Source organism: Phyllopteryx taeniolatus, chromosome 19 (genome assembly GCF_024500385.1).
Source record: "Phyllopteryx taeniolatus isolate TA_2022b chromosome 19, UOR_Ptae_1.2, whole genome shotgun sequence".
Lineage (NCBI taxonomy): Eukaryota > Metazoa > Chordata > Actinopteri > Syngnathiformes > Syngnathidae > Phyllopteryx > Phyllopteryx taeniolatus.
In genome coordinates this window covers 15,321,772-15,341,256 of record NC_084520.1, presented here as the reverse complement: position 1 = coordinate 15,341,256, position 19,485 = coordinate 15,321,772, and the positions used below count along the sequence as shown (strand labels likewise).

Sequence of the window (19,485 nt, the reverse complement as noted above, 5' to 3'; positions counted from 1 at the left end):
TCGGGGGAGGGGGAGTTCATTTATTAAAATTGGTTGTATACACGGCTTAAGTGGAACTACGGTCGCTGCTAGAGCCGCCGGAGGTTCTCAACGTGACCCGGTGCGTCCGCCCTACCGTCTGCGTGGTGCCACACGGCTGTGGACGTCGCAAGCTCATCACTTGAACGTCGCACTTTCACCGAAGGGCCGACCCACCAAAGTCAGCAAGTCACCGAGCAGACACGAGAAAAAAGCAGCGACAATAGAGCCAAAAAGTTACAATTTGATGTAAGCGGTATAAAGAGCAGAAAATTACTAAATCAGACCAAAAATCCCTGCCTTGGGAAAAAAACAAAGCCAGGTAGACATGGCCAGCATAAAGCCAAGAGGGTTAAGTCAATCAGCTGTTGTCGACTGATGCAGAAAATACATAAATAGGTGACAATCCGTGACAGACAATATAACTAATTTGTTTTTAAACTAGTTTTACCCTTCCCACATGCTTTAAAGACATTTTAACTTAGTGCCTGTTCTCACTTTCTCACAAAGTTCCTCCAAATGAGAGTCAAAGCGTGCTTGCTTCAAGCCGTTTGTCACTCCTAATTGAAGTTTACCGTAATTAATTAATTTTGATCAACAAAAGTCTGAAAAAAAGTTGATGCTACAGAATGTGAAATGACAGACAGGCCAACTGAAATTAGCATATATGTTACAGTAATTGTAAAATGCCAAACAACTGCTACTATAACACATACAAACAGTGCATACAACAATTATTTCTGCTCTGGTGGAATGATGTTTAATAGAATTTAGTAGGGGACCTTCTCTGCCTCTTCTTCTTGCTCTTAATTACATTGTATGTCACTTAGTGGACCTTGGTGCTGCCCGCGGCATGTTGTGGCACAATGTAGTACTACACTGGAGATGTGCAACTCTTAAATCAGGCTTTCCCGTATACTGTAAAAACTAGTAATCCAAAAAAATCGACCCCTTTAAAAAGTTGAAATCATAAAACAATACGCTGTGCTGAAGGAAAAACAACAAATAAACAACATACAGTACACTTGTATACATTTTATTTGTCTTTGAAATAAGCCTACATGTAATTAATATACAGCGTCAATCAAGATTAGAAAAATAAATAGCTTTTTTGCAAAAACACTTAAGTACCACGCATACAATAATTGTCACCCCATGCTGCGTTATGACTTAACGTCACACATACTCAAATACATACAACTGCATTTTATATACAAGTAAGTCCCACCATGTACAAGGAGTCATTCAACTTGTGGCTTATTTACTCAAATGTGACAGCTAGTGGGACTTTCCCATGCGACGGTAGCACAGTGGCTGTGAATTCAAATGTATTGAACGACCCAAACTACCGATGTCAAAGTGAACGCGTCCCGTCGTGAGATCGTTGATCTCGAAATTTGAGGTAAAAGTCAGTAGTTTCTGCATATTGGAAGTTGCCTGTAACAGCGTCGATTAAAAATAAAAAACATCTAAGCTTAGAAATACAAATAGACCCGATCAAATGACCAAAGTGGCTTAAAAGTCGTACAGCTGAATCGCAACTTTAGTAAAGGTCACTTGGATTTCAACTATTTCTCTACATGATGTTGAGCTCAAGCTAGCATTTGGCAAAATACACTGCGAAGCTACGTTTACCTTATCTTCTCAAATGGTGGCCCCTTCTCAATTCGTGTCCCACAACCCCATGTTTCCCATTTTAACCAGTAACTACGAATTCCCGTTTCAGACACTATTGTTAACTCATGCCCTTTGTTGCTAACCAAAACAGCAGCACCTACCAAGGCATGTAAAACACTTTTATTAGTTCTGCCCATTTTTCTTTTCCAATAATATTTTTTTTTGTTTTAATTTACAGAGATGTATGAAAAATTGACTTTTGAATTGTGTGACATTAACCAGTGGTGGCTTTGCAGTCTGGACACGGAAGGGCGAACATCTTCGGAGTCTCCAGAATTTTAACGGCCCAAAAAGTGGCTGGATTTGTTGCTCATTGCTTTTCTTTTATATATATTAAAAAAAATAAAAAAAAAAGTCTCCCAGGGATTCAGGAAAAACTATTATGTTGCCAACACTTGTAGCCACCCAGTTGACACCTCCAGTGAGTAAACACACCCACGGGCACTAAATGAGGAAATAGGGTTTGTGTTGAAGATTGGAGCATGGATTTCATGTATGGTGTCAGCTTTTTGTTTAGTACATATGAATACTCAATACAAAGAGTTCTCTGACACATTAGCCCACATTTATAAACGACTAATAGCTACCAATAAGTGTGCATAGCATTACATTTGATGAGGCAAAGAACTAGGCTCGTCAGTGGATTAAATTGTGAATAAACACTGGATGTAGAAATTGTCTGTGAAAATGGACTGGCTATTTATTATATTGATGTATTTACACGGCACAGGCAGAGTACAGGCACAGTAATAATAAGGCTGGCAGAAAGCAGCCTGGCGGGTTTATTTAGCCTGGCACTGAGGGAGCGACTGACTCTCCGTTTGTAGTGTGTGTGTGTGTGTGTGTGTGCGCAAAGCAAACCCATTGTGATCAGTGCAAAACGTGTCCTCTTCAGCGTGGCTCATGCAGGTCACATGGCGCGTTAATATAAAAGGGAGACGGGAGCGTTCATAAAACGAGCTACATGTCAGTACCTCCTCTGTCCGTGTTGCCCGACGTCGGTCATGCACGTTTTAGGCCGAAGACCTGAAACAAGGAAGACCACGCACACATTATTAGTGTCAGTGTTCCCCCGATGCATCCATTTTTTAAATATTCTTTTGTGAGGTTCTAACTTCAAAACAGGTAACATAAAATAACAAATTACATCAAAAAGACTGGCTATATTGTAGTGTTTGGGTACATGCTCTGTGGTCTGATTTTAATTTTTATTTTTTTTTTAAACCTTTCCTCCGCAACTGACTAAAAAACGATTTGCCGTTTTTTGGTGCTCATGCCAAAGCAATAAAATATTACAACAGCATTGCTTTGGTGCGATCTGGTGGCATCTTAGTGCCCAGAAAACAATTGAACTGAGTTGAGGAGCTTCATTTAGACAAAAGTAGTCATGTGCTATCATCTTGTGGCAACAATGGGCAATTACAAAGCCTTTTTACTGAAATATTAAACTTATTTAAAGGGAGAGCTTAAACAAGGACTAAGGGGTGTTTATTTGATGATGAATATTTTTGAGAGGAAGTAAAAATAAACAACTGAGATAACGTGGTTGCACAAGTGTGCACACCTACGATGAACCCCAAATAATTCTGATGTTCAGCTACATTGGAACGGGGTGTGTAGACTTTTTATATCCACCGGTCGGTGTGCGAAAATGACGTTGTCATGTTTATGTTGCTTACCTGGGTCTGCTGCTTGCTTCTTGCTGTGATGGACAATCTGATTTTCATTGGTCATCTTCACATCTTGGTCTTCCACGTAATTACTGCGACATGACAAGATTAAGGAGGGGTGGGGGCAAAATCACATCATGGATCAGCTGTTGAGCAGGGTGGAGAAACGCTCAACAAATACTGAAGCTAAAAAGGAAAGACGGGGGTGGGGGAAGGAAGTGAGGGATCACAAATTGGAAGCGTGGTCAGGGTGGGAGATAACCAAGTGGAGGACATTTAAGGGGCAATCTTCAATGTGAGGAGTGACCACAAGGGAGCGCTCTGCAGTATTACTCACTGTTGGGGGCGTCTGCTGCCGCGGGGGCTGAAGTGGAGAAGAGCACAGCCGGTTCATACTAACTTCACCTCACTCCCAGCAAATGGCTTCCCTCTTAGCTCATTCTTCCTCATACAGTATTTGACTTCGATTCAAGTCCTTTTTATTTTTGAGGCCACAAGGAGCCAGCGTTTGCGTCAAGCTGTTTATTGCCACTCCCATTTGAAGTTAACAAAGACAATTACACAGTGTATTTGATCAAACCATAGAACTTATGGAAGTCCGGTAGCTTAATTTAGCGAATGCAAAACTGACTGTCAAGGTACAAAATTAAGATTTCTTTGTGTTTGCATTGGAGGCCATTATGAGATAATTGCTCCACCCCCGGACGGTATCTTTACCTGATGACAGTGTTCCTTTCACGGTGTGCAATGTACGCGTTGTCAGTGAAGAGGATGGTGTGGTACGGCACCAGCGCGTCGCACGTGGGCAGAATGCCGCGGCTCGTGTGGCTCACGCTGTCCAAGATGCCGTTGTACACCAGAAGGTCGTCCACCAGCAGCTACACACACACACGCACGCACGCAAAACCTTTGAATTGAGCTAAGAGCACTCTCTTCTGTAGACGTTTGTAAAAAGCAGCTCAAAGCACATTTGTTTGTTGGGTCCAGCTTAATATGCGGTATCATTAAAAAAAAAAAAAGTACATACTGTACCAACATATGGGACTCAAGGTCCATAAAACAAATATACAAACCCGAATTCCAATGAAGTTGGGACATTGTGTAAAACCTAAATACGATAAATTAGGAGCGTGCTCACAAAACAAATTCAACTTGTATCTCAAGGCACCACTTTGTATAGTTAGGAGGCTCACCCCAAACTCTTTAACTCCTCTCTGTGGGGTCTTGGAGTAGTTCCACAGTTTGATCATGGACACGGTCACCGGCTGATCAAAGATGACGTACACGCGGTTTACCTGCATACAAACAACAGGTTCCAAAAATCTTTTTTTGTTTTGTTTTTGTTTAATCCCTTCCTCACCAGTCCAGGGAGCACTGGAGCCAGCCACATGTGTCTTCCATCCTGCGTGCTGTTGAAGCCGTCTATTAATTTATCCGGAGTCCTCACGTCGCCGCTCACATTGTCCAGTACGTTAACGCTGTCTGGGAACGCAGCAATGTCTGACAGACGTTGAGGAGCAGATACAGTTGATGACAACACGATTATTACTCTTCTTTTCAACACGTGGGCTAGGAGGTGAATGTAAACGGATTACGTTGGGCAAGCTGATACCTCCTGACATTTAATATAAAAGGTGAAAACCAATGAGCTGTTGCACCATTTTGAGCAGGGTTGGGAAAACTTTTTGGTGTTGCGCAGCGTTGTGTTTGCGGCAAATATACCTTTTGGAATTACGGCCAAAAAGTTCAGCTTTGGGATTATCAGGGCATAACACATTTTCCTACATTTGGGATATTTGAAGTGTGTTTTTGCACAATGCAGGAGAGAGAGCTTGGATGTTTTTCTATGTTTTATGACAGCAACGTTATTTGGTGTGGGGGGGGGGGGGGGGGGGGGAGTATCAACTGGGTCAAAGGATACTGTGGTCACTGAGGCTGATCTTCTCATGATTCTGGTTGTAGAACTCGAGGCCGTTGAGGCCGATGTAGTAAGGGTCTCCCCAGGTGGTTAACAGCTGCAGCTGAAAGATGACTGGAAGTTCAAAAAACTAAATTAAGGAATTCAAAACATGAAGTCTAAAGTTATCAAACAGTGCCGTGGTACCTTGGCTTGCCAGTTTAAAATCAAACTTCAAATTTGCAAAAGGATACATCCACAGGGCATGATGGGAGCTTCGTAGTCCATGCTGGCTTGTTCTGCTTTCTTCGCGCTTCGCCTGAGTGAGTTGCATAAACGTTATTTCTCCAGCACCGACAATGACACACGGACACGTTCTTACTTGTTGGGATACTCTTCGGCGCTCTTATTGTCAGCGGGCGTCTGGAGGTAGTCCAAGAAGAGGATCTCTTGGGCAAAGTCAAAGTGACAGTTGCCTGGTCCTTTCCTGATCAGGAAGCCTTCAACAGGGGAGATGGTGATGTTGTCCATGATCACGTGGATCACCTTCACCTAGGTACAGCACATTTTTTTGTTTTATTATTAAATATATTATCCACCCATCTCACTTGCTGCCTGTCCTTAGTGGTACTGTTTAACACGTGGTAAACGTTTCAGGACCACCTGCAATAGGTGTAATAGTGTCCTTATAAATAAAAAAAATAAATAAAAACATGATAGCTGGGATAGGCTCCAGCACGCCCGTGACCCTAGTGAGGAGAAGCGGCTCGGAAAATGGATGGATGGATGGATTATAGGGGGAACATTGTACAATATTTGTCAACTTTCAACCGTGCAATAAATAAAGAAGTAATGTCCACTGTTTCTGAATATTACTCATTTTCCTCTTTCAATAGGTGTTTGTTGTTACGAATGACAGTGTCCCACCCCGCTGTACGAGTCCTCGGCGGACTTGTTGTAGTTCCAGGTGCGGAGCCCAGCAATGGTCTGGGCCTGGGGGAAGGTGATGGTCACGGTGTGAGGCTCTCCATAAGAGAAAGGGATCAGCCACATGTGTTGGTCGTCCGTGGTGATGTTGTGGCCGTCGATAAGCCTGAAAAAAATACAAATAAAAAAATGACACATGCCATTTCTAAAAAGCATAATTGTGTCAATGGCAAGAAAGTAAGACACTCGAGAGGAGATTTGTAGAATTATTTGGAATATTTATTTATTTTTTAAAGGCCAGGGGAATTTATTTACTCAACTGCAGACTATTAGGGGAGAGGCACTCATGAAAGAAAATATCCGATTGTTTTATTTTTGTGTCCGAATTTTTATTTGGGTAAATGTTGCTTCCAAGTGCTCCGTATCTTTAGAATTGTTCAGCACGATTTGGAAACTTGTAAAGTTTTCAAGCGTCTTCAGTATTGACACAAAGTCCGGCATACTTATCGAGGGTGCGCGAGTCCTGTCCGTATTCGGGCGGGTCGTTGAGGTCCCCGGGTGAGGCGGCCATGAAACTGGGGTGCAAGGGTAACCCCTCTCCGTCCCTGCCGACCACCTCCAGTCCCGTCAGGCCCATGTAGTGCGAGTCGCCCCACGTTGACGCCAGCTCCAGACGAAGGCCTAGCCGGGGGTTGAAAGAAGCGAGACGCCGCCGGGATTCAGTGAGCGCAAACAGAAAACTTGGTAAGATGGGGCAAAAATGTTCAAAACGTGCGCTCACACTTTCCAGTGTACATCCCACGAATCGGCTCCATGTTCTCCATCTGGCTCACAGTTATGTTGAGGTGAAGTTTCAACTGAGAGAACAGATGTACGCATTTTATTTCCCCATAATATTATGGCTCACAGAATCTTTCTTGTGCCTCAGAAAAGTAGAGAATGGTGAAAACCAGTGCTTCCATATAAAGATATCTCATCTCAATGTATCCACAAATTGACTCACCCAGCGTGAAGTGTGGGCCTGTTTAGGATTTTTGTAAAGTGGAAAATAGTTCCCTACATGCCCTGAATGTTCTCCAGCATTCACACAACGAGTAACTCCCTGACAGCTGAGCCTCATTATCTTTGTAAAGACATTTGAAGCCATGTACTTACGGCGAGGTCCTCCTCGCGGAAGCCAGCCTGCGTGAAAGGTCTTTCCTCTCCCTCTCCGTCTGCAGTGCGCGGTCTGTGCAGCTCCTCCTCGTGCACAGGATTGTCCGATCCTTCGCTGTCACCGAGGAAGGTTTCATCGAAACGGGACATGGCCTCCAGGATATCATCATCGGTAGTGAACAGAATAGTGTCACCGAATTGATCCAATCCTGAATTCAAAATGATGTACATCGGTATATAAATCGAGGTGGATCATCGAGTCAAGGTACTGCTGTAACTTGAATGTGTTTTCTTCAATACCTCCTGAAAGAGTCCCGGAAGCTTTCGCGATCTCGCCCCTGAAGATGCACCTCCCATCCAGCAGCATCTCCACCTCCTTCACCCCTCGGAAAGAGTGGATGCGCGACTTGTTGTAATTCCACACCCGGATCATCGCAACCTGGTAGGCGCGTCCGAAGTCCAGGAAGATGGTGTGGCTCCGACCAGGCGTGAACGGGGCCAGCCAGAGGTGCATATCGTCCTGTGTGCGATGAACGCCGTCCGTCAGGTTGGTGACCACGCGGGGGTCCTTGCCGTACGCCGGGAGTATGTTGATGTCAGGGGGGTCCGCGCTGATTTGAGCGGGTTGGAGGGGCTCTCCGCTGGAGCTGAACACTTCCAGGCCGTTGAGGCCCACGTAGTGGCGGTCCCCCCAAGTGGACAGAATGTTGATGACCAACCTTTGGCCCTTAGGGAGCACCGGGATCTCAAAGTCTTCCTCCTGCTCCATAAACAAATCCCCATCAGGCCCCTCACATGGGAGCCCTCGGGCGGACGAGGAGGAGGAAGGTGGGCTCGTGGGCGCGTCGCAGGCGTTGGCGGGCAGCGCGGGGGAGCCGCGGCTGCGTTGCTGTTGAAAGTCGTCAAATATGTCGCCCTCGAAGCCCATGTTGGAGAGGCGACCACGTTGGCACTGGTTAAACTTGGTGAGGGAGTCCCACGATTCCATGAGGGTGTCGTCCCGGTGGCTGTGCCCCAGGGGCCTCGGGGACCGCTGCCTCCTGCCGGCGTTGGCCGACATCGTTGCCTCTGCACAATACGCAAACATTACGAGGTGTGTTAGAAACGTTCCAGGACTGGTGTCACAAAAGATATACTGTCTTTCAAACCCAAACTACAGGTTTTGTGAGTGGTTTCAGGTCTTGCTTTGGAAACTCAAATGTGAGACTTTCTCAGGATCCAAAGACATAAATAGGCTCATTCAGTTTCTCAACCTCTGTGGATGACAACATTATGGAAAAAATATGTAAATATAGAGGTAGTCAACCGCAGTTGAGATCTTGGGGTGTTGTAAGGCAGGAAAAAACAGGGACAGCAACGACATGGAGAGAGTACAATCAGTATTTCTACTTTTAATCTTTTTACACAAGTATCTGTACTTGTACTTATGTACAGTGCGAGTACTTTTGCCAACTCTCTCAAAAAGTCCAAATGAACGTTCCCACCTGTGTTTGATTTCACGTGTTGCTCCTCTGTCTGCCTAGTTCTTAAGGAGCTCCTTCGGCCGCTGAACGGCCGTTCGTGCTTTTGCTCTCTGAGCTCGTCCAGCAGGTCACAGTTGAAGTCCAGAGAATCGGCCTTCCACTGTGCCCCGTTAGGCGCTCTCTCCCCTCCCCTGCACACACGACCGGGGTTGCACGGCAACTCTGGGAGCAACGAAGACGACGAGGCCGAGGATGCCGATTTGGGCTCCGCGGGGGGCTGCTGCGGAACCAGCCACCGCGGCCTCTCCCTGCTGGCCTCACAGCCCTCCGGGGCGGATCTCTTCGGGGGTTGCAGCCACTGCGGGGTCATCCGCGAGGAGGACGGCTGCATGGTGACGGTCTGCGCCATGGGTGCGGGCTCGTCAAAAGAGTTCCTCTGTGTGGAGGAGCGGCGAGCGGAGATGGGAGGAAGAGGTGCGTGCGAGCTCTCCTGAGTGTCCTGCATCATAGCCTGGCTTGATGCATCTGATGGCAGAAGAGCGGAACTGAGGTGCTGGTGCGTGCCGCTGTCATCGTGTCGCTGGGGGGTGGCCCCCCGGAGGTTGTATCCCAAGGATGAAGGGCTGGAAAACAAAGAATCTGAAGCCTGGAAGTCCTCGAGCTCAATGGTGGTGCTGTAGTCGAAGACCTGGTTGCCGCAGCCTCTCTCTAGTTCGCCCTCAAACACGAGCGTGCTGTTCAGGTACAGCTTTACACGACGTGCACCGAAGTCAAGTTCCTGGGAGCAAAAGGAAAAAAAGCCCTCATTTAGAGTACTAAAAATATTTTCTATTTGCAGAGCGCTTTTTATACACTCCAAAACCAAAAATATAACCCAAACTAAATATAAATACTATTCTTTTGCAGTGAAGAGCTCAAAGGTTTTAAAGTCACAAAAAGCAAAGATGTTAAGAACAAACAAAACAAAAAAACTTTAAACAGCGGTGTACTGAATCTTCAACAACTTGACTTTTCCCCAATTTCATTTGCATGAGGGAAAGAGTACAGCTTAGAAATGCATCCCAACAATACATAATTGACGACGGATTTTCCCCCGCCACTATCTTCAGAAAAAAATACATGCATATTAGCTCTACAGTAGGCTTTAATTTCTTTTCATTATTATCACAATCTGGCTAGCATTGTCACACATCAGTAGCAGAAATACATAGCTACACTGATGATTAAATAATGTAGATATAGAGTATGTAATAGACGCACTGAATGAGTCCCCTGAGCAAAGTAGCCATTATGGATAACAAGAAATGGCTGACGCCCAGCCTAAATCCGACTGATCCTCCTGGCAGAGAACCCACAGCAACCTCCGACGGCCTAAAACATTCCCACCCACATATGTCCTTACCTGACATGGTCACTCGCTCAATGCCAGACTCGGAGACAGAATTCTAGAATAGTGGAAAGAAACTAAAGCAATAGCGGGCAAGACGTACCCCTGAATGAACAACAGTGAGGATGAAAGCACACAAGCCCACGTTTCCTCTTACACTAATCTTCAGGGCTAATCTCTCTGTGCTCCACATTTGGGACAGACTGAGTGGCAGCTCAGCCAGCCACTGCTTAAAAAGAACTTCAGCCTGATGCAACGCCACAGACAGGGTCACCTACCAGTCTCAATCAAAAGCCCAGCACCGCAATTAATTAATTAGCACCGAGGGCGCTTACGTTAAGGCTTCTGTTGTAGTTCCAGATTTTGATACGAGACATCCCAAAGTCTGCAGAGCGCTCCGTGTTCCGGATGATGAAATAGAGCTGAATGGGAGGGTGGAAGGGACACGTCCACATGTGGCGCACCTTGGTCGTCTGCAAGCCCCCCCCACAGCAGACGCAAACAAAATCAGTCAACGCCACGTTCCTTATCCAAGCATAACATTGAAAAATAAAATGTCGTTTCTGCAGATACCTCATTGAATAGGAGGGTTGAATTTATCCAAAGTTTCTTGGATGAATTTCTACACCTAGCGACTGTGCACAAACTCATAATAAACAGTGGATTTAAAATCTACACTCCCCGGTTCAAACGCCAAGTTTGTGGTGTGATACAAAAAAAAATGAGACCAAGAAAAAACATTTCTACCCATTTCCCCCCATTAACGTGACCTATAACCTCTACAAATCAATTGATTAAATTGTCGATTAATTTGATAATCGATTACCGTAGTTGTGGAGTGATCGATTAATTGTTGCATTCCTAAATTCTGAACTTGATTCATCAATCTTTTTTACTGAGGCTGTAGTTTGCAGTGGTGTAGCACGCCATTGCATTTTAGCGGTCATGTAGCTAAATTAACTTTTTTCTCAAAAGTTTTTGGTACAGGGAGACATTTATCTACGGAGATTTAAATCATCTATACCCCTAAATGCCACAGGAATTAAAAAAAAAAAAAAAAAGGAACAGATACCTTTATTCTCTCAAAATAGGACTGTATTCTGTAATAATACGCCTTTTGTTCTAAAAACAAACAAAAAACGACTATTCATACAGGGATGTCAGATTTATGTCATGACACACAATCATATCAAAGCTTTTAAATTGCCCAAAGCTAAGGTTGGGAGGACTAATTTGTTTATTATATTTGTTTTATCGCTGCACCGGTCCCCTTTTTAAAATGAGACGACATTATTGCAAATTAATTTGCGGGCCCGCAGGCTACAGCTCGCAGATCCCCGGGGGGGCCCCTGGAGCCCAGCTTGAGAACCAACTAAGCTAAATGGTACAGAAAATGTCAGAATAAACATCAATTTGATAACTCTCATAGTTTGTGTAAATAAGGTATCCAGCAAAAGTATATAATAGAGTTCTAACCACATGAAAATTATAACCAAAATAATCTTGCGGTCTATCAAAGACTAAGGTCATAAAGGGTACCTAATTTTGTGGCTGCTGTGTTTTTAATCACTTTCTTCAAAGTAGAATCTCATTTTTATACTTGAGGCTGGGGACCGACCTTCGCCTTGCCATTGACGAGCGCCGCCAGATTCCCGGGATAGTCGACGTTCCTGATGTCGAGGTCATGCGGCGACACGTACAGCTTCTTATTCCCGGGGCCGAAGAACTGCAGCTCGGTCAGGCCCACCTGCAGCTCGTGCCCCCAGTTGGACAGGATCTCCATCGTGACGTACAGAGCGGGGGGGACCTCTGAGGACGGCCTCAGCTGGCGTGACAACATATGCAAAAAATAATAATAAAAAAAAAAAAAAGGTGCTCTCAATGACTCCTGACTCAGCATTATTCTGACATGCAGCTTCTGGAACTCACCGGGGGTTTGCCGCAGTCTGTTTTGACACCCTGAGGAATGTTGTAGGTGGGTGCAGCTTCCAGCTCCTCCAAGGCTTTCAGCAGTTTGTGCTGCTCCCTGAAAGGCAACATGACAATCGGCTGCTTCCTTCTCATCATCATCATCATCATGGAACTCAAGAGGGACAAAGAAAACATTCAGTTTCATGTATTTTCTATAAATAATAGCACACGTTCATGCTTTCGACCTGCAAAATGTAATGAATTAGCATAAATACAAGAGGCTAGACGAGGAGCTCTCAAACAGAGGTCCGGGAGAATCTTTGGAAAAATGTCTCCCCTGGACCCGAGACGTTTGAGAACTCCTGGGGAAAGAATATCAACTTTTGCTGTGTGCTTTATTTGCTCCAACCTGGCTCCCATGAATGTGATTCTCTCCATGGCCACAGTGACACCGCTCTCCTCGTTGTCGCTGCTTTTGCGATGCACTAAGCCGTTCATCATCTGCTGCCCTCTGCCCTGGATGAAGTGAAGCAGAATGTTAGAGTCAGACACACACACACACACACACACAAAGCTTTTGGGTTAGGGTTTAGTTGTGAGCCAAATCTGTCACTGGATTAAAACCATCAACATGCGTACAGTGAGCAGCATACAGTGACAGTGGGAACGAGGTCATAACGGTTGAGGGTGTAATGCGAACCATGTTGCGAGTGAAGAGCTCGGAACTCTTGTTCTCTCTCTGGATGGCCTGGCACACCCCACGGGCGACCTCGTCCTGGTCTTGCTCCTCAGTGAACGCCCTCCTGGCTGTTGACAGGCGCCTCTCCGCCTGACTTGCTGGCCCTCAAAACACACACACAGTCATTAGGGATGTAGCGATACCACTCTTTTTTTAATATATATATACTTTTTTATACCATTACAACTCGCAGTTGTGATTAAAATGTATATTATCTTAATTTTTTCCCCCCAAAATAAACTTTTCTTGAACATAGCTTAAGTTTCACTCAAATACTTTTTAGATTAACAACATGTCATTACTGACATTTTAATAGACAAATGCGTGTTTTCTGTCTAACTGTCTTGCCACACATTTCACTTAAATATATTATGTGACACAAGGTATTTCAGTTATGTGGTGTATATTGATGAGATGAAAACGAAAACAAAATACATTTTTCCTCCCTCCTACTCCTGTTGAACATGAATGTGCCATTTATCGCCACTTTTTTCTTTATCTTCGTTAGTTTCTAAACGTTAGCTTTTTCCGATTATATGTTTGCATAAAGCAATTAGTCAACCATTTTCTGCACTCCCCATCTTGTTTTGTCTCTTGAGCGTGGCGGGAAGCGAGAGTTTATTCCAGCTGACTACAACCTGGATTGCCAGTCAATCACAAGGTACATATCGTGAAAAACACGATGATTCACACTCGCATTCACAGCGTCACTGAGTCGGAATTAACCCAGGCTGCCTGTTCGGCACCACAGAGTCAGTGACCCATGCGGAAACATTTTGTTCAAAAAACAATGCTAGTTAAAAGCTTAGGACTTACTCGGACTACCCCAGCTGTCTTTTGAAGGTGGCATATCTAATGTTTTGCTCTTCACCAACACTGGCTTGGTGGGTATGAAGGAGTCACTGTTATCCTTCCTCTTTGCAGACAACGAACGCTCAAGCTTACGTCCTAGAACAAATGAGGGTAAGGGAGAATTTCACTCTTGGATAAATACATATCGCCGCTGTCAGGCAGAATCTTTGCATCTCCATAACCACAGGACATAAAACAAAAACAAAACATCATTTTTGAGTTATCAAACATTCTATCATTAAAGTTCTTAAGCTATTTTAAACTCTTTAGATTGGGTCATAATTTGTAAAAATAAATAAATAAGCAACCCACATTGGGGACTGACCAATAGTATCGATTAGTGAAAACTATGTAATTGACCAAATTTGGACATTGGTTTCCACCCGACAGTGAGGGTGGAAAAGGTTCTTGCTGCTCTAAACCTATCAAAACCATTGACTTACATTTACGACCTAAATTATAACAGTTGGTCAATTAAATTGTATTAACTCATTCCCAACAGGCTCTTTGTTTTTGTCTTACTTCCTGTACATGCATGTTTTAAATAGCACGTGTCCAATCAGATTTCAGCCTCTACGTGTTACCATGTAAATCTAATCTGCCCAGGGCCTTCAGAGTCAGTAGTGATGGCAGATGTAACTTAAACTATACTAGGGTCTGTTTCTTGAACCAATCCGATTTAAAATTTGTCCTCACAGGGTCAGCCGTGACATCACGTTTTCTGTGCTCATTGAGTCAATTTCGAGCAGCAAAAAACATGAGCCCATCTGCAAACAATAACACATTTATTTAGCATCTCTAGTGAAATGCTGTAAATGTTTTGCTTTTTTTAATGTTATTCTCATTGTGTACGGTTCAGTGCTGATGAAGCAGAAGATTATTTGACATCTTAAAGTGGATGGTGACACCCACCTTTAGGTGCCGGTCCGAAGTCGAGGACAATGAGGTTTGCTGGGTCAAAATGGCAATGCGAGCTGCCGGGCTGAGGGTTGGAGGAAGACTTGGAGGATGACACGGGAAGTCCCAGTTCGTCGAGACTCTCCGTGCTCTCGTCGCGCTCGATTTGCTCCTCCACCCACTCCTCGTCGGACTCCTCCCCCGCAGAGCCGCGGCTGCTCCGCCGCATGCTGTTCTCCAGGCTGCGCCTTAAAACCTGGTGGGCGGGAGGTTGGGCTTGTACATTAAGTGATATACATCCAGCAGCAGATCAGGATTATGTACAGTTGTGTTCATTAAGCTTAGCCGTTTGGATAATTTGCCATACGTTGTGAGCAGAGTACTATAAAGGTAAAAGACTACCACAAAACCTGAACTTCATTTGGGGTTAATCAGAGACATTTTAAAGGGCGGCAGCTGTGTGTTAACACTTAACATGAGCTTGACTGAATGTAATTAATTCGGAACACAGTCACATCCCAGTTATAAGGAGTGTGTGTACACATGATCTCAATTGCTTAATTGTACATCCCTTCTCGATTTTCTTCCTCCAATTGAATTGTATGCGTCAGGTCACATTCATGGTGGAACTTTTTTTTTTAATGATTCATCTTCATCTCATTCCTTTAGATTACAAAAAACGTAGCATTTGAACTGGGGTGTGCAGACTTTTCATTTCCACTGTACATAATTTTTACGCCGTGTTGAGGATGTTTGGGGGGGGGGGGGGGGGGGGTGGAGTCTATTTTCACAAAGTAAGGAGTAGAAAATACATATCTGTTTTCATATGTAGGGAGGAAAGGTAAAAAGCTGTCTGAAATAATCAATTATTAAGTACTGTACAGACACCAAGAAAATCTATTAAAGTCCAATAACACAGTATTTCTACCTTGTTACTCCCCCCACTGACCTTCACTTCTTCGAGATTGAGAAGCACCTTCTCGCCGTGCTCCTGGCTCGCTTGTCCTGCTTGGCTCTCGTGCCTGGTGCCGAAGGAGCGCGAAAGCATACAGGTGTCCCTCGGCGAGGGTGGGCCGGAGCTCTGCGCAAGCGACAGTGATTGGATGGGGTGGGGGGGGGGGACGGCAAAGATGGAGAGATGCTAAATCGTAGAGACAGCTGCAGTCGACACAAAGCCCCTCCCCTTTTAAAAAAAATAAATAAATAACACAAGCTTGGTGGCCATTGTGTGCATTTTCTACCTCCATGTCTACGCTTTCATAAGGCTCAAATTCATCAGAGTAGCGTTTGTCCGGGCATATCTTCAAACTTGGTCCATCCTCTGTTCGGATTATGATAGAATCCTGCTTGAACATAAAAATATTGGAATATTTCAAAACATATGGATAGATAGTACCGATAAATGTCAAAAGAGTGTACCTGTGTCCATTCTTTCCTCTGGACCTTTCCGGGGGCGGTGTGGCTCCTCCGCTTGTGGCTGGGCTCCAAATCTTCGCTTAACTGGTGGGCGCTTCGACAGACATCTGCTGATGAGTCACAGCACGAAAAAGGGAACATGAAGAGCGTGCCGCGCTGCGTTCGCTCGCCGCAGATGGAGCACTGCAATTATGCATGCAGATGGTCCACGGCACATGTGAGGGAGGCGAGGAAAAGCTGCTGCCAGCTACAACTATCACTTATCATTTATTCAGCGTGGACTGGGCACGGGATCACGACATGCGAACTCGATGGAAAATATATATAATAATTATAAAATCCATTCAAGAAAAAAACAAACATTTTTAAACCCAAAATATTGTTGACTAAGCGGGGATAAACCCTGAAAAAAAGAAAACTTATTTTTTCCTCATGGAAAAAAAACAACAAAAAAAACCTGAACATTTTTGGAATAAAAGAAATTATTAAAAAACTAAATCTGCGAACAGGTGAATCCGCAGGTGCCAAACTGCGAGTAAGAGGGGTCCACTGTACATCAACTCCAGAATAATAATGCTCATTGGAACGAGTGTGAGTGTTTTTCCCTACAACACACAGTACAAACCTTGTGTGCACGCAGTCCTCCAAACAGGCGTGGAGCTGACAGGCTTGTGGTTGGAGCTCTTGTGCTGCTTCTTGCAGGATTCCGCATTGGCTCCGTTGAAATAAATGGAAAAGCCTTGTTCTAGTCTTTCCAGCTCTATCTCTCTGGGGCCTTTCACTTTCAGTCGATTCAGGATCCTGTGGATCACAGACAACTTTATGCACAGCTCTATGACTAAGATGAGGAACAATGTACCAAAACCTCCTCCGCCTTGAACTAATCATTGCTTTTGGCAGCATTAATCAAGCACTAAAAGTCACAGAAGAGTTAAGCATCTTCAATGTGAAATCCCATACGCGTCTCCTCAAGAGCCCGTGCTCGCACGTCACCTGTTTTTGTGCTGGAGACCGATTAAATATTCATCCGCGTTGTAGTCCACAGCGGGAGCGAGTTTCCTTCCTTGGCACGCCTTAGTCTCCTTCAAGCGCACACATAATGCACAAACATGTCAGGAAGGCCTACATCAGCTGTCCAAATATGCAGCACACTTCATTACTACGATAATCAATAACCACCACATACGGAATGTCAACTATTTTTGTTTGCGCAAAAAAAAAAAAAAAAAAAAAAAAGGTTGTTTTCTTGAAGAGGACCTACAGAAAAAAATACATGTGCAATAATTTCAAAGTGTGTGACACAACACTGCAAGCTAGCATCTGTAAAAATGCGTGCGTGCAAAAATCTGCCATTTCGGTGTGACAAGGCCACTAATAAGGATAAACTATTTGGTTTTGAAAATAATAATAAGAATCAAATCCCAATTTTATATAGCAAATTTGTAAATTTTAAATCATTTAAAAACAAAAGAGCAAAAAACACACACAGACACTTGAGGCTGATGTCGCTTCTGCTGGCAACTTCTTCCAATTATGTGCAGCATAACAACTGAATGCTGCGTCAACATGTTTGAAATGAAGTTACTACAATCAATACATGTTCACTATTCATGCAAAAGGTTTCTAGACGAGGACCCAATCAAGAATTATTAAAAAAAAAAAAAAAAAACTGAGAAACTGAGGTCCTTGTCATAAAAGTGTGATCAAATTCAAATAATAAACTAGAAAAACACAATTGGCATTAGTGCCAATATTGGCCATTTTTGTGTGACTCCTACATCACTACAATCAATAATTTAGGACACAGGTGTCAAACCCAAAGACAGGGGGCCTGATCATTTTATATGGCCCACTAAAGCAAATCGAGTGACACCTCTCTGATGAAGGGAATGTCCACCATTTATGCTACAAGTTGTTTTTTCCCTCCAGGGGATCTTCCTCTAGAAAGTGGGCCTCGATACATGTGCAATAATTTCCAAAACTTTTACAATATCTGCCAATTCAGTGACAATAAGGATCAAATATTTGCTTTTATTGGAAGGGGCATCCGTGCACCATCATGCAACATTAGCAGGAAGGAGGAAAATCCCAAGACCCTTACTTGTGAATTACTACAGGCTACTGCATCTGTCAAAGAGCAGAGAGAGCAGAAGACAAGCAAGGGAGGGAAGAGGAACACAGGAATAGTGGTTAATGGCATAGGTCAAGGAGTAAGGAAAAGCATTGGAACATAAGTGCTGAAATTCAAAGCACCTCCTCTCCCACGTGAAGTTGGGAGTCAAAAAGGAGGCCGCCGGACTGTGAATTTGGAGAGATAAGTCACTACACCGGGCGAACGTGGCCTACCTGGTTCTTATAATCCATTGTGCGGCGGACAGTCAAGCGGATGCTGGGTCCACATCACCTCGTGGTGCGTTCCGGTGCCCCTCGGAAAAAGCAAACATCACCGCCCCGCCTGACCTTGGATACGCCACGAGGAAACACCTCAACTTTCGCGAGGGCTGCATTCACCGCGTATTAGCATAGATGGGAAGCTGTAGAGGGGAAACATTTTATTTATGCATTTCCGAGAGCTGTTTTTGAGTAAGGGTATAGAATTGCTGTGCTTCGGTGAATACAACCACGATGTGTCATTATACAAATCCCTTTATTATAGGCCTATGTGATGTTCACAGTTGCGTGTGCTCTTTGAGTGGATTTAGACCGAAACACAGTACATTTTGATACTTAAGGTAGTATCACACACAAAATCGCAAATGCGTCCAAAACTCCAACATTCGTAGCTCAAACGGACCTTTTTCCCTTTTCAGTGCTTTCGAGGTGCTCCTCGTTGGTTTCCAGGTTGCATCCATCTTCCAGCCCAATCGACATTCTTCACATTATATAAGGCCGATATCTTTTTTTCCCCCTCCCTCTGTTTAACGCTGCAGGTGAATACAGATGGGGGCAAAAACAACACCCTAGGTTAGCTACGAATGGGAAATATTTTCCTCCCTGCCTAGCAACAGCAGACAAACATCCGTTAATTACAACATAGTCGATAAAATGTGATTTTTAAAATGACGTTACGCTAAAACGGAGACAACGTAGACATAAGCTAAGCTAACTATCACGGCTGTGTTCACAACTGCGGCCAAATTTGTAACGGCGACAAATATTAGCCGTTTAAATGCGTTTACTAGTAAGAATAATTTATAACAGAAATGTATAACAGTAAGTACAGGCAACGTTAACGTAAACAGTTAGCGCATAATGGACTGACTTGTAGCGGCCACCGCATAAAAAAATTTAAAAAACGAGTTCTCCACACTAAATCTTGTCAAGACTAAAGTCAAAATGTACTTAATACTGAAAACACTTACCGTCGTTGTACTACGTTCACAATCGAAAATGTTAGCATTTAGCTTGCTGCTCTTTGCTCATGTGTCCCACTATGTTGTGATGCGAGGTTACCAGGATGGCTCTCCACCAATCAG

At 44.1% G+C, this 19,485-nt stretch overlaps 1 protein-coding gene across 3 annotated transcripts; it reads right to left on the bottom strand.

The window, feature by feature from the left end:
- Window positions 1-1,038: 1,038 nt before the first annotated feature.
- On the bottom strand, window positions 1,039-19,482 carry LOC133469768 (katanin-interacting protein). 3 transcript variants are annotated; one of them, XM_061757263.1, is made up of 30 exons: window positions 19,372-19,482; window positions 18,804-18,933; window positions 18,356-18,543; window positions 17,003-17,091; window positions 16,635-16,810; window positions 16,013-16,119; window positions 15,835-15,936; window positions 15,543-15,674; window positions 14,609-14,849; window positions 13,661-13,792; window positions 12,806-12,948; window positions 12,515-12,621; window positions 12,124-12,220; window positions 11,813-12,019; window positions 10,530-10,667; window positions 8,829-9,585; window positions 7,645-8,412; window positions 7,345-7,553; window positions 6,971-7,046; window positions 6,693-6,870; window positions 6,190-6,355; window positions 5,645-5,814; window positions 5,517-5,581; window positions 5,287-5,397; window positions 4,726-4,865; window positions 4,559-4,660; window positions 4,083-4,243; window positions 3,703-3,729; window positions 3,375-3,457; window positions 1,039-2,721 (listed from the first exon to the last, which is right to left on the bottom strand). In XM_061757263.1, exons 3-30 carry the CDS (start codon window positions 18,371-18,373, stop codon window positions 2,663-2,665), a joined length of 4,761 nt encoding a protein of 1,586 aa, XP_061613247.1. In that variant the 5' UTR covers window positions 18,374-18,543; window positions 18,804-18,933; window positions 19,372-19,482; the 3' UTR covers window positions 1,039-2,662. The 3 variants fall into 3 exon arrangements, with proteins under 3 accessions (XP_061613247.1, XP_061613250.1, XP_061613248.1); XM_061757266.1 differs by having other exon boundaries at window positions 16,013-16,116; XM_061757264.1 differs by lacking the exon at window positions 1,039-2,721 and having other exon boundaries at window positions 3,427-3,551.
- Window positions 19,483-19,485: the final 3 nt, after the last annotated feature.

Bases quoted from the DNA above. Each gene is read 5' to 3' on its own strand.
- LOC133469768 (XM_061757263.1), bottom strand. The intron at 7,554-7,644 runs GTATTGAAGAAA...TTTTGAATTCAG, and splicing joins TTCCGGGACTCTTTCAGGAG to GATTGGATCAATTCGGTGAC. The intron at 3,730-4,082 runs GTAAAGATACCG...TCTCCACTTCAG, and splicing joins GAAAGGAACACTGTCATCAG to CCCCCGCGGCAGCAGACGCC.